At 44.5% G+C, this 23719-nt stretch overlaps 1 protein-coding gene across 1 annotated transcript; it reads left to right on the top strand.

Moving 5' to 3' along the window:
- The first annotated feature begins 14484 nt into the window (after positions 1-14484).
- On the top strand, positions 14485-23306 carry LOC133912840 (DEK domain-containing chromatin-associated protein 3-like). Its single transcript, XM_062355771.1, has 12 exons — positions 14485-14680; positions 15624-18325; positions 18415-18448; positions 19097-19173; positions 20388-20447; positions 20547-20657; positions 20761-20838; positions 20933-21013; positions 21258-21693; positions 22252-22361; positions 22722-22752; positions 22864-23306. Exons 2-12 carry the CDS (start codon positions 15653-15655, stop codon positions 22962-22964), a joined length of 3792 nt encoding a protein of 1263 aa, XP_062211755.1. The 5' UTR covers positions 14485-14680; positions 15624-15652; the 3' UTR covers positions 22965-23306.
- The last annotated feature ends 413 nt before the right edge of the window (positions 23307-23719 follow it).

Raw genomic sequence — 23719 nt, 5'->3', positions numbered from 1 at the left:
GTTGTCGCGGTGAGGTATGTGCTGCAGCTTCAGGCCATCAAAGTTCCTCTCCAGCCTCCTAACTTCCGCCACATACGTCACCATCTGAGGATCCGTGCACTGGTATTCCTTGGATACTTGGTTGACCATTAGTTGGGAGTCTCCCTTGATCAGCAGTCGCTGGATCCCGAGGCCCACCGCTGCTTAGAGGCCAGCGACGAGGCCCTCATATTCCGCCATATTGTTGGTTGCTCAAAAATGCAGCTGCACGACGTACTGGAGTACTTCACTCGTTGGGGAGGTGAGCACCACTCCAGCCCCCGCGCCTTTCAGCGTGAGGGAGCCGTCAAAGTGCATGACCCAGTACCCGGGCCCGTCTTGCCCGGGGTACGCGGAAATCTCTTCATTGTCGATCTCAGGGACCGGAGTCCACTCTGCCACGAAGTCGGACAGAGCCTGGCTCTTGATTGCATGGCGGCTGATGAAGTGCGGATCGAATTCTGCGAGCTCGACCGCCCACTTGATGATACGCCCAGTGCCTTCTCGGTTCCGGAGGATCGGCCCTAGTGGGTATGTGGTTACGACTGAGACCTTGTGCGCCGGAAAGTAGTGGCGCAGCTTCCTGGAAGCGACGATCACTGCATAAAGCATCTTCTGGGCTTGAGGGTATCTTGTCTTGGTGTCTCGAAAGACTTCACTAACAAAGTACACCGGTCACTGCATACGGCGGGCCCAGACTGAGGCCTCCCCCGAGGGCTTATCACAGCCCCCGAGCTCGGCGCAGTGGTCAGGGCCGGCTGAGGTCTCAGGCTCGACTCCCTGGTCGGGAGGAGCCGTGGTCTTGGGCTCGACTCCCTAGTCGGAAGGAGCCATGGCCTCAAGCTCAACCGCCCATTTGACGATATGCCCAATGCCTTCTCGGTTCTGTAGGATCGGCCCCAGCGGGTATGTGGTTACAACTGAGACCTTGTGTGCCTGGAAGTAGTGGTGCAGCTTCTTGGAGGCGATGAGGATCGCATAAAGCATCTTCTGGGCTTGGGGGTATCTTGTCTTAGCATCTCGGAGGACTTCAATGATGAAGTACACCAGTCGCTGTATACGGCGGGCCCAGACTGCGGCCTCACCCGAGGACTTGTCACAGCCCCCGAGCTCGGCGCAGTGGTCGGGGCCGGCCGAGGTCTCGAGCTCGACTCCCTGGTAGGGAGGAGCTGAGGTCTCGGGCCCGAATCCCTGGTCGGGAGGAGCCCCGAGACCTGTAGGCTGCTTGGGGGCGACCGGGAGCTCGGACCCAGCACCTTGCCCCGAGCACTCGTCACGCTCCACCATCATTACCATGCTCACGACTTGTGGAGTGGACGAGATGTAGAGCAATAAAGGCTCGCCCTCGGAGGGGGCCACCAGTATGGGCGGTGAGGTGAGATACTTCTTCAAGTCTTAGAAGGCCTGCTCGGCCTCCGGTGTCCAGTCGAAATGACTGGTCTTCTTCAGCAATTTGAAGAGTGGGAGCCCTCGCTCCCCGAGTTTGGAGATGAAGCGTCCCAGGGCTGCCATGCAGCCAGTGAGGCACTGGACTTCTTTGAGTCGAGCAGGGGGACGCATCTGCTCGATGGCCCAGATCTTCTCCGGATTGGCCTCGATTCCCCGGCTGGAAACCAAGAAACCGAGGAGCTTACCCGCGGGTACCCCGAAAACGCACTTCTCGGGGTTGAGCTTTAGGCGGGTGGTGCGGAGACTATTGAAAGTCTCGGCTAAGTCTTCCAGCAGGGTGGCCCGGTCTCGGGACTTGACCACGAGGTCGTCGACATAAGCTTCAACATTGCGACCAACCTGCATATTAATGGTAATGCACACGGCCGGCTGGAATGAAGATCCAGCGTTGTGCAAACCAAAAGGAATTGACACATAGCAATAGGTCCCCACCGGGGAAATAAAAAATGTTTTTTCCTCATTCTGTTTGGCCATGCGGATTTGGTGATAACCCGAATTTGCATCTAAAAAACACAAAAGATTGCACCCCGCGGTGGAATCGACTATCTGGTCTATGCGAGGTGAAGGAAAAGAATCTTTTGGACAAGCCTTGTTAAGGTCGGTGTAGTCGACACACATCCGTAGCTTGCCGTTGACCTTCGGGACGACGACAAGATTTGCTAGCCACTCCGGGTGGAGGACCTCTCGGATGAAGTTGGTGTCGAGGAGCTTGTTGACTTGCTCCCGGATGAACTCTTGGCACTCGAACACCTATCATCAGATCTTCTGCCTCACCAGCCATGCGTCTGGGCGCACGGCAAGGTGGTGCTCGATCACCTCCCTAGGGATCATGGGCATATCTGATGGCTACCATGCAAACACGTCAGCGTTAGCCCGGAGGAAGGTGACGAGCGCACTTTCCTATTTGTCACCCAGGTCACCACTGATTCGGATGACCTGGGATGAGTCTTCGCCCACCACAACCTCCTTCATGGGGATGAAGGCGTCGGCGACGAGTCGGGGTTTAGATGAAGAGGGTCCCGGGCCCCCTGGGTGTCCCTCGACCTCGGCCCAAGCAGAGACCAAGGCCGAGTATAGCTGCTCGGCGCAGGAGACGGAGCTGCCAGTCTCGACGGGCACAGAGATGGGGCTGGTTGGGCCCGACATCTTGACCGTGAGGTTAGCGTAGTGTGTCACCACCATGAACCGGGTGAGTGCCGGGCGCCCGAGGATTGCATTGTATGGGAGAGGGACTTCCGCGACATCGAAGACAATGTTCTCCGTTTGGAAATTGTCCCGGCTCCCGAAGGTGACGGGTAGCTCGACCTGCTCGAGGGGTAGTGTGTGTCTCGGCGTCACCCCGTAGAGGGGAGGGACGGCTTTAGGCGCCTCGGAGGCACCTGCAGCTTCTTAAATGCTTCCTGGGATAGGAGGTTTAGGCCTGCACCCCCGTCGATCAGCACCCGGCTGACCTTCACATTGCAGATGGTGGGGGATACTACCAGAGGTAGTCGTCCCACCCCTGCAGTACTCGCGGAGTGGTCCTCCTGATTGAAGGTGATCGGGATCTCCGACCACTTCAGAGGCCTTGCGGTCGCAGCGCCCAGGGTTGCCGAGCACACCTCACGCCGCATTGTCTTGACGCAACGATGAGAGGAGGGCGTGTATGCACCTCCGTCGATGAAAGCGACAATGTGCTTGGGCTCTTGGAACCCGAGCTCTTGATTTTCAGGGGCGGTCTTGTCGTCGCCACCCCTGCGGCGCTCCTCGCGCTCCTTCTCGCGCCGCTCGATGAGGCCCTTGACCGACCAGCACTCAGTGAGGTCGTGCCAGTTAGTTTGGTGGATTTCACACCATTTTCCCGGCTCGGGCCTTGCGAGAGCGGGCTTCTTATCGATGGCCGCCCGGCGTGCTGGCCTACGGGCAGCGCCCTCCGTCGGCACGACAGGGGCAGCGTCGCGCTTCTTCCTCTTTTTCTTTTCCCACTTGTCAGAGCAGGAAGCGCCTGCCTTGTCGGCTGCGGGTTGCTCTGGGCGCGGGACGTGCCACGCCGGAGCCTCTGCCGCCTTGGCGCACTTGTCGGCCAACGTGAAGAGCTCCGCGGTGGTCTCGACCTCATGCGTACCTAGCTTCTTGAGCATCCGCTCGTCGCGGACGCCCTGCCGGAAGGCAACAATGATGGCATGGGGGGTTATCCGCAGGATGGTGTTGCGAACCTGACTGAAATGCTGTATGAAGCACCTCAGCGTCTCCCCCTCTTGTTTTTTAATGGCATAGAGGTCACACTCCAAGCTGGGGTGTTTGAAAGTGCCCTGAAAATTAGCCACAATTTGGTGGCACAAATAATCCCAGGAGATAATAGATCCTGGGGGTAAGTTCATAAACCAAGAGCGAGCAGAGTCCCTCAAGGCCACGTGGAAGTAGTTGGCCATAACCTTTTCATTCCCGCCCGCCGCTTGGACAGTGGTGGTGTAGATTTGGATGAACTCGATGGGGTTGATGGACCCGTCGTACTTCTCTGGTACCTCTGGCTGAAACTTCATGGGCCATTTGACCTGGCGGAGCTCACTGGTGAATGCACGACAGCCCGTGCCGTATCCCACGGCGCCAGCAGTGCCCTTGGGGGGCGAACGCTGACGCACCGGGGAACCCCGGCGGTCGTGGGCCAGCATAGAGGAAGCCTGGTCCTCTGCTTCGGCCTCGCGCTGGGACTCCCGGTGGCGCTCGAGAGTGACGCGCGCATCCTCGATAGCCCTCTGCTCATTGAGGTGCAAGCGGAGGTTCTGAGCTCCTGTTGTGACTAGGGGAGCGGCACTCCGTCTGGAGCCCCTCGGCCGGTTCTGCCGCCACCCGAAGATGGTCCGGCTCTTGTTGCACCGGGGTGGGAGGTGGCACGGGAACTTTCGGCCAGTACCTGCCGGTGAGCCGTGCCCACTAAGGCGGCCACCTCCTGCAGCCAACGGCCCTCCGGGGTTTCCCTCGCTGCCTGGACAGGCGAGTGCCTAAGGAGTGCTTGCGCCGCAAGCAAAGCACTCCCAGGGCTGGCGTCACCAAAGGTGAGCCTATGCCGTAATGGCGCCCGGTGCTGTCCGGACGTAGATCTTACGGCAGGGACATTTGCCACTTGCTGAGGGTTGGGCGGCCCGCCTGTGGCGGCGGCGGCCCTGCTGGGCCTAGCGCCATTGTCCCTAAGGGAGGGGGGTGTCGTACGGGCTGACTGCTGCTGCTGCTGAGGAACATCAGGAGCCAGGGCCTCCTGGGCCACGTGCTCCACTTCTTCGCTCGAGTTTGAGCCAGTGCGCTGAAGATGATGTCTGCCCACCATTTTTCCTGCATAAAACAAGGCAGATTCAGGGATGCAACTCGTCTACCTGGCGCGCCAACTGTCGGTGGGTGAACACCGCAAGCGAGGATCTTGAGGGAACCCCTTTGAGATTCGGCCGGGGGGCTGATTCTGGATGTACCTCGTACGTGGATTTAATGCGAATATGTGAGATCTAGGCGGGACGGATGATCGTCGGCTAGTGAGAGTAAATGCTCAAGGGATTTTAGACAAGTTCAGGCCGTACGGAGCGTAATACCCTACTCCTGTGTGTATGATATGCTATTAATGCTCGATATGCTATTAATGCTCTTGGAATGTCTTTCTCTGGATCTCTTGTGTTACAAGGTTTTTTGTCTAAGTCTAGAGCTTCGGTCTTGCTCCTTGCTTCTGGCTTGACTTCTCGGAAAGCTTCTCTGACCTTCAGCTGTATGCTCCAGTTTGGTGAACCTCTACTCAGCTTGGTTTCTCGGAAAGCTTCTCTTCAAAGCCCTCTTTTCTACGAAGTGCACCCCCCTTTTATCCTATTGGGGGAGGCTCGACGTGCCCAGAAATGGGGGCACGAGTTCCCATGAACCATAAATAGAAAGCAACCGTCATGGGGCTACAGTTTGATGTTACACGGGGTTGAAAATGTGCCTTCGGCTGGTCCTGTTGCCCATTACGCCCATCTTTAGTAGATGCAGGGGGGCCCACCGGGAAGCAGCCGAACTACCCCGCATGCCCTCTCGGTCATAGCAGATCTGACACAGCAGGGGGGCAGGTGATATGCCTCGAGCCCAGCGACGATATCTCCAAGCCGTTTCCTTCATGGGCCTCGCAGGGTGACGTGCGATGGGACCCGTCACATTAAATGTCCCCACGCCTTCCTGCCAGGCGGTGGCAGGGACTGACGTACTCTATACAACAGGCGTGGGGGTGAGTGGTTGGATGTGACTGGCCATGCTCCCTCTTTAAATGCAGCATCAGGCCTCTCACCCATTGACACCTCATCGCTGAGCCTTTGTGGAGTCCACTGGCAAGGGGCTTCTCATGTCGTCGGGGAACTCTGGGCGCTCGGGGACCAACTGTTCTTGGCCCCGAGCGCCCTCTCCCGGATTTGTCTCTTCTCGGGTCCTCGGGGAACTACAGGTACTCAGCGACCACTGTTCATGGCCCGAGCACCCCTCCCGGAACTGGCTCTTCTCGGGTCTTCGGGGAACTACGGGTACTCGGGGACCACTGTTTATGGCCCCGAGCACCCCTCCTGGAACTGGCTCTTCTCGGCCCTCGGGGAGATAGTCCCCGAGGGAAGGTGCCATGTGGCATTCTGTTGTCCTGGCTTCGGGACTCAGGGACCCCTGGTTCCCATGTCACCGACACATACATACTCTATTCCAACCCTAAACACGCCTTGTTTGGCCAAAATCGCGAAAGAGATCCGAACAAATCCACGAATCCACTTTGATTCGATTTCGGACTGAACACCGGATGGTCCGGTGAGAACAAACTCCAGAACACCGGACCATCCAGCGAGTTCACTCGGTCGAAACTCTAAGACTCGGTCTTACATACACCGGACTATTTTTTTTCCAGAAAGTATGTCTTCTGGCCGAAATTGAACTACAAGCACCGGATAGTCTAGCGATGACACGGCATTGATCACCAAACTATCTGGTGTATACAAAAATCTGTCCGTGCTATTTTTTGCTATCAACACATGCCCCCCTATTTTTTGGTAAAGCTTGTGCACTGAAAAATATTTTTACACAGGATAATCACGAATATCTCATCTTCTATTCCAAGTTAACACTTAGGGTGATACAAACAACATATCGGCCATATGTGCATGTTCTAAGGGTGATGATATTCACACCGGGCACGTACAATGATATATCTTAGGACGATAGTAATTACATCGGCCATGTATAGTTACCTTCTCAAGCATCTTGTCAAACGCTCGGATTCAAGTATTTCCCATTGATAGCGCGAGGCATCTTGTCTCCTTGTACATATTGCAGCATGTATGAATTCCCAGTCACAATTCCTACAACTTTAAAATGACCTTCCCAACTAGGAGACCACTTCCCGAATTTATTATCTTTAGATCCAATAGGTAAAATCATCTTCGAAACTAAATTCCCTATTTGAAAAGATTTTTCCCTTACTTTCTTATTGTAGGCTTTAGCTACTCTCAACTTATCCTTTTCAATTTCTCTCAACACTTTAAGCCTTTCATCATTGAGGTTATCTACTCTATCTATCATTACAGTATAATAATCAACGGATGGTAAGTTATTTTGTCGTACCACTCTCAATGCGCCAAGATTTACCTCAACGGGCAAAACGGTCTCTTGTCCATACACCAACTCATAAGGAGTAACCTTAGTAGCACTATGCCTAGATATACGATGAGCCCACAATGCTTCACTCAAAACTTCATGCCACCTTTTTGGATGTTCTTCTATCTTCTTCTTTATAAGCTTAATCAAAGTTTTATTGCTAGACTCAACTTGTCCATTAGCCTGAGCATAATATGGTGAGGAATTGAGAAGCTTAATTCTAAGTGATTTGGCAAACTCACACACTTGATGAGAAATAAAAGGAGAACCTTGATCTGTAGTTTTGAGTGAATAAAAGGAGAACCTTAATTCTAAGTTTGCAGAATACCGAATCTATGAATAATATGTTCTAAAATAAACTTGATTACCTCTTTGTGTGTTATGTTCTTCAAGGGAACAGCTTCGATCCACTTTGTGAAGTAATCCGTAGCAACCAAAACAAAGCGATGACCTTTGAAAGATGAAGGATGAATTTGGCCAATGAAATCAAAAGCCATCCTCGGAACGACCATGGTTTGATGATAGGATTCAACATAGAAGCAGGAGCTAACTATATATCACCAAATTTTTGACATGCTTCACATCCTTTGTAATATCTAGAGCAATCATCAAACATAGTTGGCGAATAAAATCCAGCTCTCCTTAACAACAATACCATTTTGTGAGTCGACTGATGTGTTCCACAAATACCTTCATGTACTTCACCCATAATAATTTTACTTTGCTCCGAACCTAGACATTTTAGAAGCAACCCATCTATGGTTCGGTGATATAATTCACCATCCAACACACATATTATTAAAACTTGTCGCCTAATCTTTCTATCTACCAATGAACTAGGATTTTCTAAATATTTGATCACCGACTTTCTCCAATCACTAGGCATATGCAAATCTGATTTTTTGGGCAAAACCGAACCTTCTTCCTGTTGTTTGGACAAAAGAACACTAGCACAAGCTAACAACGGTTTTTCTAACACAAAGAACATCCCTCTATTCACTCGATAAACAGATGCTTGCTGCGCGAAATCATTTGCCCTCGTATTCTCTTCTCTAGATATGTGAACGATGGTGAAATCATCAAAACTTGCTACGATATCTAAGCATCTATCTAAATAGCTATTTAGTGATCCATAAAAGCATTGATAAACTCTACAAACTTGCTGCATCACTAATAATGAATCACCAAACACTTCTACATGTGTCACGCCTATGGACTTTAAAATTTGCAAACCTAACAAAAGAGATTCGTACTCGGCTTGATTGTTGGTACAAAAGTATTCTAAGTGAACCGATGTTTCAAAAATAACACCTCTAGGTGAAATTAAAACAATACCAACACCTTGACCTTCTCTACAAGCTGAGCCATCAAAGTATAATTTTCATGGACACACACTAATCAAACTAATCGATGCATCACTATCAATACGATCATCAACAATAAAATCAACAACGATTTAGCTTTTCATAGATCTTAATGGTTCATAAGCTAAATCATATATCAAACTATAGGCCCACTTTCCGATTCTACCACTCAAAATCGGCTTCTGCAACATGCACTTAATAACATTGGTTTGGCATGCAACCACACAAGTACTAGAAAGCAAATAATGTCTCAACTTGATGCATGCATAGTATAAAGATAAACATAATTTTTCAATAAATGCATACCTTATTTCCGCATCCAAGAGACACCGGCTCAAATAAGTGATCGCATATTCTTTCCCTTCGCTTTCTTATGTAAGAACAACACCTATTATCGTCTCTTGTGAAGCAACATATAGCTGAAATGAAATACCGACCTTGGGCACCATTATCACGGGAGGTGATGATAAATATTTTTTGATGTCATCAAAAGCTCGTTGTTGTTCTACCCCCCAAGTGAAATCGACTTCTTTCTTTAACCGAAGTATGGGAGTAAAATCACTAATCTTGCCGGATAAGTTAGATATGAAATGCCTCAAATAATTGACCTTTCCTAGAAATTTTTGGACATCTATCTTTGATTGTGGCACTCCTAACTTTTCTATGGCTGCTATTTTGTTAGAATATATCTCTATGCCTCTTTCATGTATTATAAAACCTAAGAATTTGCCTTCTGATACACCAAAAGCACACTTAAGTGGGTTCATCTTTAGACCATATCGACGCATTCTTTCAAAAGCTAGACGCAAATCAGCTAAATGACTATCCATAGCATCCGATTTGATAACAATATCATCGATATAAATCTCCAAGATGACACCAAGCAAATCATGAAAGATCAAATTCATAGCTCTTTGATAAGTAGCACCGGTATTCTTTAAACCAAATATCATATCAACCCATTCAAATAAACCAACAAAACCTGGGCACGGAAAGCCGTTTTAGACATATTTTCTTCGACCATGAAAATTTGATTATAGCTCGCATTACCATCCAAAAAACTAATAACTCTATGACCCGAAGCATCATTAATCAACATATCGGCGATGGGCATAGGATATTCATCTTTAGGAGTAGCTTTATTTAAATATCTAAAATCAATGCATACTCTCAATTTATCACTATTTTTCTTCTCAACCGGGACAATATTAGATATCCATTCAACATATCTACAAGGATGAATAAACCCCGCGGTGAGCAACCAGCTTATTTCTTCTTTGATTCGCCCATACATGTTAGGATTAAACTTTCTAGCTGGTTGTTTGTGAGGTCTTAAACCCAACTTTATGGGAAGATGATGCTCTACAAGCCCATGGCTAAGTCCCGGCATCTCATGCCAAGTGAAACAATCGATATACTTTGAGTAATGCAATCATTTCATCTTTTTGAATATCATGCATGATTTTATTCATAAATGGCAGCCTAGGAATAGTACCATCTCCTATATCTACCCCTTCTAATGGATCAGCCGACGAAAAAGCTTTTCCTAGCTTTTCTATCTCATCAAAATCATCAATAGTCTCATAAACATCGTTCTTTTTAGACCGATATTGCTCTACACGCTGTTACAACCATTCTAAATTACTTTGTTTTATTCATTTATAACATTACATTGCTAAGCCTAGATGAAAAAATCAGTTGTACAGACACGGGTACAAAACCATCTCTAGTAACACTAAGAAAATCATACCCCGAAAAGTCTTGACCGGAGAGACAATGTACATTCCCATGTTGCCAATCTACCAAAGCAACAAAAGCCGATGTATCCGCATGTACAACCTCTATTTTATCGTCTACCCATTGAATCAAGAATTGGTGCAAACTAGAAGGTACACAATGATTTGCATAAATCCAATCACGGCCTAATAAAACGTTGTAGTTACCTTGCATGTCGGCGACGAAGAAGGCCGTAGGGACCGTCTTGCTCCCAACGGTGAGCTCCACGGAAATTACGCATTTTTCCTTCGTAGGCTCACCGGTGAAGCCATTAAGCACCAAGTTTGTCTTTACGAGCTCTTTGTCTTCTTTTTCTAGTTTCTTGAAAACTAAATATGGCATTAGATTCATGGTGGCTCCACCATCCACTAGCATTTTCGAAATTGGCCTTCCATCAATATGCCACTTAACATACAATGGTCTCAAATGTTGGCTCGATTCTTTGGACTTTTCAAATATAGCTTCCTTTGGACTAAGATTTAGTTGAGCAACCTCTTCATTAATAGCCTAAAACTTCGAAGGTAAAACAAAAACCATATTGATATCCATATTATCATGCGGCGGAGTACCATCTCTAAGAATTGGAGAGCCTCCTAGCATATCATCTTCATCATCACTAGATGTCACAATAGGCTCTATGACTTGCTTTACTCTCCATTCTCGCCGAATAGGCACCATCGGCTTGATTTCATTGAATACTTGGTCTCTCACCTTCTCAGCTTGTGCTTCTCCCAACTCTTGCTTTCGTAACCTTTGTAGCCTCCTCTTTTGGGAATGTGAGAGACCCCTAGGACACCACGGTGGCTGCGGCTTAGTCCCAGGCAGCAAGGACTTCTCCTTTTCAACTTTCCGATTGTCTGAACTAGCGATCGGCTTTGAACTAGAAGTGGCTTCTTGAACATTTGGTGCCATGGGCTGTTGTACTACTACAGGTGGTGCCTCCTTAAGCTCAAGATCGGTACCAACCACTCCTACAACTTCCCCTTTGTTGCTGCCACTTGATTCGTTATTAGTTGATTGCTTTTGCACTTTGCTTTCATCAACAACCGGCTATTTTTCTTTCAGTTCCAGATCTGATTTCTCATTATAAATACTCGTGTTCTTCACACGATAGACCTTCTTAACATGTCTCCTATCCCTCCTATCATTTGACTGATTTTTAGGATCAAACTGGTCTTGTCTAGGACGAGATAGTCTGTCGAACATCGAAGGTCGTGGTGCTGTCCACCCAGGGTGAAATGGTGCAAATGGCATAGAAGGTGGTGCCCAAGGTGCACACCAACCCCATGGTAGACATGGAGGACAAACCATCGGAGGAGACCCCCACATCATAGGCATTGGTAGTCCGAAAGGAGGGAACGGAGCTGCTGCAATATTATCCTCCCATTGCCTCCTCCTCCCTTCAAACTCATGCTTCAGAGGTGATCTTGGACGTTTAAGAGCATTGGGCCGGTTGCCCCTTTTTTAGCCGGCCTTACCACTCTCATACTTAGCCAAAAGTGTATCAAATGTAAGTTTTGGCTTCTCATGCTTCTTAATAGCTTGTTCTTATCTTCATTCACTTTCCAACGGCCAATTTCTGGACTTTTGGATTTGATCATCTTTGGCCTTACATTATTATCACCAATAATCACACTCTTGCCTTTAGTCGATTCAGCTTGAGACGGCCGAACCAGAACCTTCCTCCCTTAAAGTTCATCATATTGACGGGGAATGGATCATTATCTAGCTTCATCTTAGAATTTTCAACAAAATTCAATCATCCTTCATTAATGGCCGATTCAATCTGTCGACGGAAAATATTGCAATCATTAGTAGCATGAGAATACGAATTATGTCATTTACAATATGCACGTTTATTAATCTCCTCAAGTGATGGAATAACATGATTAGGAGACAAACTAATTTGCTTTTCTTGTAACAAGAGATCAAATATCCTATCACATTTAGTGACATCAAATATCCTAATTTGCATATGTGGAATATGTTGTGAAGGCACATTGAATTAAGTATCCGGTAATGGACCATAGGGTATACCGGTATCTTGTGGGGGTATAGGAGGTGTGCTATATGCTACGATGTTGTAAGGAACTAATGGTATACTTGCTGAAATTTCAGCAGCCCGGCTATTGGCCACATACTGAACTAAACTAGTTATACTAGATGAAGTAGTCAGAACTGGAAAAACAAATGAGGACACCTCTGGCTTGCTAGTACTCAATGTATTAAACGGAGGTGTTACCATGCCAACCGGACTAACATTGGGTTAGCTATGAGTTTGTTGTATCGGCATATTTTGTTGTGTAGGCAAAGGTGTTGCAAATTGTGCTGACAAAACTAATGGTATTTGCTGAAATTGATTACCATCGCTGGAATTTAAGGTGCTAGCATCATGTAGTTGGGGCTGTTTTTTTACCTTTTTTCATCTTGCAATTCAATAAACAAAGCCCTAACACGACTAGACAGTACATGATCTAGACTTTTAACCAATATTTCAGAATTATTGAACATAGCAGCACCAACAGATTGATCTACCATATGCACAATGTGCTCTTTGAAATCATGAGTAGAATCACTTACATCGGTCTTTACCTCATGCTTGGCGTGACGATTGATATCGGATCACCCTTCTTGATGACACCTTAACGTGTTTTCTGATAGCATGCAAGCATCATCTTCTCAACCTCCCGCTTTTGAGCTTTAATAGCTTGGTGATCCTCCTCGTGAAGCTCTTCAAGCGTAGACGAGATGATATTGTCCATGTTGATTTTGGATCCCTCCTCCTTAGACATGGCGCAGCAGGCTGCAGGGGGTGTCGACGCCAAAACCCTAGGTGTGGATGTTGATGGATAACCATCGTTCCCCAGTGGAGTTGCCAATTTGTGTTGGCACGGAATTAGGCAACACCTTGCCAACACGGGTCCGTCAAGGATATTTGTCTCTTTTTCGCAGCGACATGCGACTTGTTTACAAGCAAACAAACAAAGGTTTCGACAGGCAACCTTGGGGGTCACCGCTCGGACGATTTACGAGCAAATCAACAAAGAACTATCACTCGAACCACAGGGATTCGAAGTAGCAGTGAAAAACTAATCCTAAATTGCAGGAAGTGAAGGCAAAATGAAAAGTAGATGCAATAGATGTGATTGACTGATGTATATGCAATCGGTCTCCACCCCTCAACTATTTAAGGGGGGGTATGACCTTGACCCTAGGAAATCGAAGTAGGACTCTATTCCCACCTTAAACACACCCTGTTCGGTCAAAATCGCAAAAGAGATCCGAACAAATCCATGAATCCACTTCGATTCGGTTTTGGACTGAACACCGGATAGTCCAGTGAGAACAAACTCCAGAACACCAGACCATTCGGCAAGTTCACTCGACCGAAACTCTAAGACTCAGTCTTACACACATCGGATATTCCGACGTCACATTTATACTCACCGGAGTATGTCACCAGACCAATATTTGCAGAGAGCAATTTTTTGCAAAGTTTTCCTTTTGAACGCATCAGACGATATGGCGATCATCAAAGACCTCACCGGACAATTTTAACCAAAGAACAGATTTTCGGCTAAAAACCTTCTTCTTCTCACCGGATAGTCCAGTGATACCTCAGAATATCCACCGGACCATTTTTCCAGAGAGCAAGTTTTTCGACGCAAATTGACCTTCTATACACCGGATAGTCTGGTGATACGTTGGAATCTCTACCGGACCATTTCTTCCAGAGAGCAAGTTTTCGATGCAAATTGACCTTCTACACATCGGATAGTCCGGCGTTTTCACTGGATCATTCGTCAGACTATTTCATACAGAGAGCATGATTCGTTGTACTAAATTCTCATCCCATTCTCCGGATAGTCCAGGTTTCAATGATCTCCTCACCGGACTATGTTTTCCAGAAAGTATGTCTTCTGACCTAAATTGAACTACAAACACTGGATAGTTCGGCGATGATATGGCATTGATCACCGGACTATCCGGTGTATAAAAATCTGGCCGTGCTATTTTTTCTATCAGCACCTTTTGGATCTCTGGTAGTATCAGGTAACGTAGATTCAGTTCTATAATATTAGAATGGTTAAGTATGCACATAACATATCTTATCAATATATGATATATTTTCTATACGTATATACCTATAGTTAGAAATTTAATACTTTACTTTCTGCGTTTTCCCATCCCAAATTCACTTTACCTTCGCTGAAAAATCGATCTGAATCTGTGACTGACTGACTTGCGGGCCTCGCTAGCAGCCGGACAGTGGCAGCCACACCCTCCTCCCCTGTTCGTCCCAAACAAAACCCTCTTCTTCGCCTCGCCGCGCCGCCGAGCACGTGCTTCTCTCGCGGCGATCGTCTCCTTCCCCTCTGCTGGATTGGGGCGTGGAGACGTGGAGCGGAGCTGAGATCCATCTGGACTTGGATTGGTTTCTTCTTTCGTTGGTAAGGAGCCCTTACCTTGCTTGGATGAATCTATGCAATGCTTGTTAGTTTTGCTGTGATCTTGCCCTTTTGTTTGATGTCAGCGATCAAGTTCGAATCTTTCTTGCTCTCCGTCCCGTTAGCTGCAGATTTGATTGCTAATAGCAGCTTATTCTCCAAAATTTTTGGCGGTTCCCCACGTTGAGTACGCCTCTGCTCGCGCCGACTGTACCCTGGCTGCTTGGTGTTCTGTGTTGGTCCAGGAGTGACGAACCATTAGGGTTTTGGGATTGCGGTCTAGTTGTTCTTGCTTCCTGGTACGGTGCTTGGCGTTCTGTTAGGTTCTTACGGGTGGTTTTGTGGTTGATCGCCGCAATGTTTGGTTCTTTCTTAGGGATTTAGCCATTCTGTATCATGTATCAGAAAGTAATCACCTTTATCATTCTTACATACCTATTGGAGCATGTGTTAATCATGCCGGTGGTGTGAGATTCTTGCTTCCTTTTTTCTGAAAGGCTATTCTTGCTTCTGGTTCAGTGTTTACTTGGATGGTTTAGAAACCGTCTAGGATTCTCTTCGTGGTTAATCATGACAATGCACGGTTCTTGCTTATGGCTTTACTCATTTTATATTATAAATATTTCGCATTATGACCTTTAGCATTCGTACATACCTATTGGAGAGTGTGAATAATCATGCTGGTGTGCGATTCTTGCTTGCTGGCTAAGCTCTTCCTAGGATGGTTTTGGAAGCATTTAGGATTCTTCGCAGTTAATCATGACAATGGACGGTTCTTGCTTATGGCTTTACTCATTCTATGATAGGAATTATTTGAATTGTGACCTTTACTGTACATGCCTATGTTTCTAGTGTCAAAGTTCTTTTCCCCTTTTTTCTTACAGTTTCTTAGCTTTAACATTATTTCTTTCATTGTTTGGCTAATTGTTTTCCTGTATTTTTCTAGAACAGATAGAGGATTAGCGGTCACTTGGGATGTCCGAGGCGAACACAGCACCAGCGGCGGAGGATCCACCTCCATTGGTGAATCAAGAAGCTGCTGCTTCAGATAAGAAGGATAATGCCGAGAAGGATGGTGCTGAAGAGAACAAGGAATTGGCAGCGACTAACAAGGATGCTGATAAAGTTAAGCAAGTCTGTGAAAATGGAACAGAGGGCACAATAGATGAGGATGTAAATATGGTGGAAGCTGATGATGCGAAGGAGGGCGATTCAGATTGTGCTGCGGACGTTAAAGTGGCTGACACAGATTATGAAGCCAATATTGAAGCTGAGGATATGAAAATGGTTGACACGGAAGACACATGTGAGAAGGAAGATAAGGAGGGAAAGAATGAGGATAGTCAGGATGTCAAGGCACCAGAAGGTGAGGACATCAAGATGGTTGGAGCAAAGACTGATGCTATAGATGCAGAGGTAGAAGAAAATGGTAAGAAGGTAGAAAAGGAGGATAAGACCGAAGAGAAGAATAATGACACCAATGTTCAAGCCCATGAAGTGATAATGGTTGAAAAAGAAGACAAGGAGGGAAAGAATGAGGATAATCAGGATGCCAAGGCAGCAGAAGGTGAGGACATCAAGATGGTTGGAGCAAAGACTGATGCTATAGATGCAGAGGTAGAAAAAAATGGCAAGAAGGTAGAAAAGAAGGACAAGACCGAAGAGAAGAATAATGACGCCAACGTTCAATCCCATGATGTGATAATGGTTGACAAGGAAGATAAGGAGGAAAAAAATGAGGATAGTCAGGATGCCAAGGCAACAGAAGGCGAGGACATCAAGATTGTTGAAGCAAAGACTGATGCTAGAAATTCAGAGGTAAAAGAAAATTGGAAGGAGGAAGAAAAGGAGGACAAGACTGAAGAGAAGAAAAGTGACGCCATTATTGAAGCCGAGGATGTGAAAATGGTTGACAAGGAATATTCATGTCAGAAGGAAGATAAGGAGGGGAAAAATGATGATAGTCAGGAGGCCAAGGCAGCAGAAGGTGAGGAGGACTTCAAGAAGGTTGAAGCAAAGGCTGATGCTAGAAATGCTGAGGTAACAGTAAACAGGAAGGAGGAAGAAAAGGAGGACAAGACTGAAGAGAAGACAAATAAAGTCAATATTCAAGCTGAGGATGTGAAAATGGTTGACAAGGAAGATGCATGTCAGAAGAAAAACAAGGAAAGAAAGAACAAAGATAGTCATGAAACCAAGGCAGCAGAAGGTGAGGACATCAAGATGGCTGAAGCAAAGATCATTGCTAGAAATCTAGAGGAAAAAGAAAATGGGAAAAAGGAAGAAAAGGAGGACAAGATTGAAGAGAAGCAAAATGCTACCAATATTCAAGCCGAGGATGTGAAAATGGTTGACAAGGAAGATGCATGTCAGAAGGAAGATAAGGAAAGAAAGAATGAGGATCGTCAGGGCACCAAGGTAGCAGAAGGTGAGTACATCAAGATGGTTGAAGCAAAGGCTGAGGCTATACATTCAAAGGCTATAGAAAATGGAAAGAATGAAGAAAATGAGGATGACACTGAAGAGAAGCAAAATAATAACAAAGAGGAAAACATATGTGTGGAGAAGCAAGATGAAGATAAGATGGAGCCAACGAAAGAAGATAAGCAAGAAATGCACAGTGGAGAACAAATTGGTGTGGAAAAGCAGGTTCGATCTGAAGAGGAACAAAAAGGTGGTGTGGATAAGCAAGATGTGAGTGATAGAGGACAAAGTGCTGTGGAGAAGGAGGGATTGAGAAAGGAAGAAAAAGGTGGTCTGGATAAGCAAGAAGTAAATGATACAGATCAAGGTATTGTGGAGAAGAACGAGGGAATGAGCGAGAAAGAAAAAGGTGATTTGAATAAGCAAGATGTAAATGGTAGAGAACAAAGTGCTGTGGAGAAGCAAGAGGAACTGAAAGAGGAAGAAAAAGGTAGTGTTGATAAGCAAGAGGTGGATGGTAGAGAACAATGTGTAGAGGCGAAGCAGGAGGGATTGAAAGAGGAAGGGAAAGGTGATGCCACTAAACATGAGGAAGTAAAATATGAACAAAACAGAGCTATTGAGAAGCAAGAGGAAGAGAAACAGGACGGTAAGGTGACTGCAGAGAAGAAAGAGGAAGGGAAACAAGATGGGAAGGTGACTGCAGAGGAGGAGGAAGCAGAAGTGCACAAAAATGGGGCTTTTGAGAAGAAAGAGGAAGATAATGTGAGTGAAAAAGGGGCTTCTGAGAATGATGAGGAAGTGGAAATGGATGGAAAGAGTACTGTTGATGAACAAGAGGGAAAGAAAGATCAACTAGATGATACCTGTAAGCAAGAGGGTCAAAAGAAAGGGACCAAACGTTCAAATGCAGACATGGAAGAGGCAGAAAAGGGAAGTGCATCCAAGAAACAGAAGGATGGTGAGGCGGCAGTGGAGCAAATCGGTGAATCAGACAACATGGAAGAGAATAAAATGCCCAAGAGCAAGAAGGCAAGGAGTGCTAGAGAAAAGGACCACGGAAAGGATGAGAAACAAGATGGGTCCAAATCTAGGGACGCCAAGGACATGCTGAATACCCGAAGTCCCTATTCTCTTGATCGCCCGGCACGCGAGAGGAAAACAGTGGAGAGGTTGGTTGAAGTGATTGAGAACGAGGCAGGAGGAAATTTTATGGTCGAGAAGGTTCTATCCTTATGCACATTTTTTTCCCACTTGATTTCTTTGGCATATCGCGGCCTTCTGTAATGCTTTATAAACATTTTTTCATGCAGGGTTGTGGCACTCCTTTGAAGAATATACCAAGTGGTACAAAACTATGTTGCGATATGCTTACTCTTTTTTGTTTCATGAGCACTGATTTCTTTCTTCCCTATAATCTTACTTAGGGCATACTCTTTTGGTACATGAAACCTAACATGACCTCACAATGCCGCATTTTCTTTACTATGGCAGTATCATAAGTTGTGAAATAGTATAATTCTAAGCGGTTCATTAGCCGTGTGGAAGCCTACCTATTTCTGAGTGTTTTCATCTTCTATATTGTTTGATGTGTTGTTATTTTCTTAATGATTACAACTTCATGTGTTTAATCTAATTAGGAAATGAACAAGTTCAATCGCACGGCATGTTGACCTATATTATTCTTCTGTATCTTTGTTTGATTTTTTTTATCAATTGTTTGTCTTTGAAACTGCAGCTTATGCTGACATAAAATTGAAGTTGTTTATATTGCCAGGGCTCTGGTTAATGTTTTGCATGTTACACTGTGTAAATTATCTCTGTATGATACCTAAATTGAATTCACTTTGTACTGATTCCAGAGTTAAATGATTTATTGATTTTTCAAGTGAATTAAAGCACTATTTTTTTGTACAAGTGTTGATTATTATATATATTTTTGTTTATTGGTAATTTAATATTTCTCTCCTGATCTGGTTCTAAAATATTTTGCAGTGGCAAACAGAATATCAAGGAAAAAACCTGCTGATCTTAAGTTTCTTCATCAAGTTCTTTTTGGGAGGAGGGGAAAGGTATATTTAAAATATGAACAATGTATTTTTTAAATGTCTGATGCAAATATTCGTTATGACATCTTTTAGACATGTTAATCATTTCATTTGTAGACAGCTAACAAAAAGTTATGTTGAAACGCATAGTGAAATCTAATGTTGATTAGGTCATGGTAGATCTTTCGCATGAGAGAAGTGCCTTCTTGTATTCAGCAATTCCATGGATGTGGATAATGAATGCATGATTCATCTACTGGCCTAATTGCCATTCTCAGAGACTTGCCTTGATGCCTAGGTGCACCTAGTAAAAATATTTGCAGGAAATCTGTAACTTTTATATGTCTATATACCTATCACAGGCTTTCACTTGAAATGAAAACTTCCACAGCACGACCCTATTCAAACAGGCCTTTTTAGACTAGCATCTTACTTCCCTGGACAAGACATGCCTTTTTAGACTAGCATCTTACTTCCTTGGATAAGCTTTTTCAAGCTGCTTTGGACTTTGCCACTTTGGTGTTATAAAACACAAATAGATGTTCTAGCTAGTCCAAGCTGGTCTAGCTATAAAGGAAGTACTTTTAGGATGAAAAAGGTACAATTATAGTATTTTACTATGTTGGCAAACACATCTTATTAGTCTTTGAGCTTGGGGGGGGGGGGGGGGGGCGCTTTGGGATGCTGGGTTTAGGGTATACCGGAACCAGCCAAGGTTCAGGTTTTCAGCCGAAACCAGATTTTATTTATTATTTGATTATCTTTTTAGAATTTAGAATTTTTGAATTACGTTTGGGATGCTGGGTTTAGGGTATACCAGAACCAGCCAAGGTTCAGGTTTTCAGCCGAAACCAGCTTTTATTTATTATTTGATTATCTTTTTAGAATTTAGAATTTTTGAATTACGTTTCCAAATTGGAAGTCTTGGTCTCTTGGATCTAAAGTAGATGCAGTTATAAGCCTACTGGCATGCAGCTTGTGTTTTATAGGAGGGACCCATACGTGAACCCGCTGGACTGAAACTGGTGTCCCAAAAAGGCAAAAACCGGCTTACACTTATATACAGAGGGATTACTTACTTCAAGTTATACTCTTTAAATAAAATATTATGCCATGTCGTTTATTCATTGTTCTACCACAGAATGAAGTTCATGCAAACTGGCATAGATGCCAAAGGTTTGCTGCTATATTCTTTGTTGATATTCATGTCCTGACAAGTTGACTATGTAATGCTACAGGCTGATGATTTCAAAAGTCATATACTCGAGTTCTCTGGATTCGAGTGGCATGAGAGTGATGTAAGGCATCACTGTTCTTTCCAAAATTACGACCAACTGGTGATTTGTAGTATTTAACTGAGATTATTGTTTTAACTTTGACAGCTTTCTTTCCTGTAGGAAAAACAGAGAGCCAAGGCGAAGGAGAAGCTTGACAAATGTTTTAAAGGCACATTACTTGATCTTTGTGGTCTGTTTGCTATTCCAGTTTCAAGAGCAAATAGTAGAAAGGTTGATGAGTGTTTTTTTCATCTTCAATTTGTAATCTTACTTGAATCCAAATTGCAGTGTGATGCACATGGTGGTTTTGTTATAACTGAGATAACTCATGCAGGAAGACATTGTGGCGAAACTTCTGGACTTCATTGCTGAACCTCACGCTGAAGACGATTCCACACTTTCTGATGAGCAGGTAAGATTTATTTATGGGACAACCAACAGGCCGCTTGCTCCAGTGTTTTTTCTCTCTCTAAGTCTCTCCATAGTTACACTTTTGCTCTATGCAGGGATCAAATTATAGGAAGCGCAAGCGGGAGGGAAGAAGTGCAACTAAGAATCCAGAAGGCGTTCACAAGAGATCTAGGAAGGTAGCATTGTATATTGGTTGGATACGATCTTTTGATCGATTTTCTTTGTCATTATCTTGAAATAAGCTTTACATATTTGCCTTCTGTGAGTGGATACTTTGGAATTTGCACATGTGCAACTACTGATGTACAGCCAAATACTTGATTATTCCAAATTGTAGCGATCATTGTTACATGTGATTACAGCTGCCACCATCACCATTCTTGTGACTTACTCTCATTTACCCTTTTGGTATCACATCAGAAACTTGATGATGAACATACTCCAAGTAAAAGGCAGAAGAAATCTTCTGAGTCAGAATCTGATGAAGAAGATCCTGATGATGGGCATGAGGATGAAAGCATGAAGTCTTTTACTGAGGAAAACAAAGTTGAAGATGAAGAAGTTGATGGCAAAGAGGAAGATGATTATGACTCAGGAGAAGTAAAAGCAATTAAGAAGTCTTCAGAGGGAAAAGGATCTACAGCTAAAAGGAAGGCAATCACAGGGAGTGTTCCAAAGATAGCTCCCGTAGCAACATTGAGCAAGTGTTCGAGCAAAGTTTCATCGTCATCTAAAAGTTCCAAGGATAAGCAAAGCCCTGATGAGTATGCAAATGTTTGCTCTAGGAAGAGCAAATCGATTACACCAAAGCGTACAACAATTTCTGAAAAGGAGACCAGCAAAAGAAAATCATCCAGTATGATTATCGCCTTATATATTTGTCCACTGCATAATAGTGTGCATGATACCCCGAATCATCTCTTTCCTTTGATATGCAGATTTTATTGATGAACTACTTCTACCTGCTACTCTGAACTTTCTAGTTTTGTGTTATGACCAAGAGCTATGTAATTTGTCTGTATCTGTGAGCATATACAGTAGGATTAGTTGATCATTTTTGTTGTCCCATGAACTGCCATTATCTAAAAGATGTCAAAATTGGTGAATTTCAAAAGATAGTTTGAAATGTATCGTCTTGTTTGATTATTATACCCTGCAGTTAGTTTAGACATTTGTATTTGTGCATTGCTTATAGCCTTTGTTGATTTAACATTCGAGGATTCATATGTGCCAAGAAGACTTATCTGTATCATTGCTTGTTGTTATGTGTCATATGTAACTTGGAAGTTCTCTAGCTTTGTGAATGCTTCATGCTAGTATCATGTCATTCATTCAAATAGATGATACATGTTTAGAATATATTAAATATGGTTTTCAGGTTGTGGCATAAATCCTAATAGTGTACTTTGCCTAGGCAAAATGGTGACAAAGAGTAAAGGGAAATCAGCAGAAAAAGTTCTTCCCAGCAAGGATGAATTGCGAAAGACCATTGTTAGAATTCTAAAAAAAGTTGACTTCAACACGGTGAGTTACACTGTTCAGGCAGAGTAGCAATATTCATTTAGCTATAGTGGACTAAATTTTTTAGCTAGTTCATCACAAAAATAAGTTACTACTTGACAGTTGACAAGTTCGGTGACTTCTGTTCAAGTTACATGAATAAAAAACTTTTCTAGCTTATGTTGGACTGGACAGTTGTTTTTCCCTTTCTTCACATCATGCTTGAAAGATCAGTTTTGCAAATGCAGGTCTACGTTGCTATTATGACATATTTCACTTACCAATTCTGCTTTGGTTGCTCTTGTTGCCATAGCCTATCTTTGTTCTTATGTATAATTGAATCGTTTACATAGGCCTAACTGGCTTGTTGATCTCGTTTTCCAGGCTACCTTCAGTGACATTCTTAAGAAGCTTGGTAAGCTTGTTGACACATCAATATTTGAGTTGTCAAATACTTGTTATTCTAAATTCTGAAAAGCACTGTCGATACATGAAGTTATAAATTCTAATAAACTAAATATTCCAGATGACCACTACAAGATGGACTTATCTTCAAGGAAAGCACCTATCAAGCTCATGATCCAAGACGAGCTGACCAAGTTTCCAGAGGAGGCAGACGAGGACTAATATGGAAATGAAGACGCTGGCAAGAAACAACTAGAGCATCAAGCGAGGGAGGATGAAGCCTGAGAAGCTCGAAACCCCATAGTTGTAGCCGTCAATTTCATGTGCTTTCATGCATGCCCCCATTTCGCTTGAATGGACAGCCCGATGTTAATTTATCATCCTCAACTGATGGAGGTACTTGAACAACCCCTGTAGTTAGCTGCCGAGGAAGCCTGCAATGATTAATTCCTGGTAGCCTGAAACTCTGAAATTGTTTCTAGCATGTGACTATTCTGGGACTGATTATTTTGTCTTTGCTGTAATATATGAATGATCCTTCTGTCACTGTGCTGGTCTTAGACCATCTGTGATTTAACTGTTTAAGAAATGGTTCTTAGTTCTTTACATGCTATCCATAACTTGGATGAATGTTTTTGTCTGTCGAATTTGTATATGATTAATGTAGTCCCATATTTCAGCCTAACTTGCTGTGGAGACTGCATCGCGAAATGCAATCCAGCGGTGCAGTGTGGTCTTGTTGCAATGCATGCTTGTGATTCTGCCTTGGACCAAAATAGTTTGACACCACAAACAACCGCACAGTAGAGTTGCTAGGGGTAATTCTAGAGTAGTTGATAGGAAAGGGAAAAAACTGAAAAGTAAACTCAAGTGCGCAGTACAACTCAATCATTAGCCACCTATGTGATTACAGGATCGAAGCCTGAAGGACAAATACATCTACTTCAATAAATCAGACATGCTGCCACTGCAAGTAA

The sequence above is a fragment of the Phragmites australis genome, chromosome 3, assembly GCF_958298935.1.
Source record: "Phragmites australis chromosome 3, lpPhrAust1.1, whole genome shotgun sequence".
NCBI classification, from domain to species: domain Eukaryota; kingdom Viridiplantae; phylum Streptophyta; class Magnoliopsida; order Poales; family Poaceae; genus Phragmites; species Phragmites australis.
This window is presented reverse-complemented; position numbering and strand designations above follow the sequence as displayed.

What these genes read in the sequence shown, in the direction of transcription:
- LOC133912840 (XM_062355771.1), top strand. Translation starts at nt 15,653, where the DNA reads ATGTCCGAGGCGAACACAGCACCAGCGGCGGAGGATCCACCTCCATTG. An exon ending in CAAGAGCAAATAGTAGAAAG is followed by an intron (nt 20,658 to 20,760) that starts GTTGATGAGTGT and finishes TAACTCATGCAG; the next exon opens with GAAGACATTGTGGCGAAACT. An exon ending in CCACACTTTCTGATGAGCAG is followed by an intron (nt 20,839 to 20,932) that starts GTAAGATTTATT and finishes TGCTCTATGCAG; the next exon opens with GGATCAAATTATAGGAAGCG.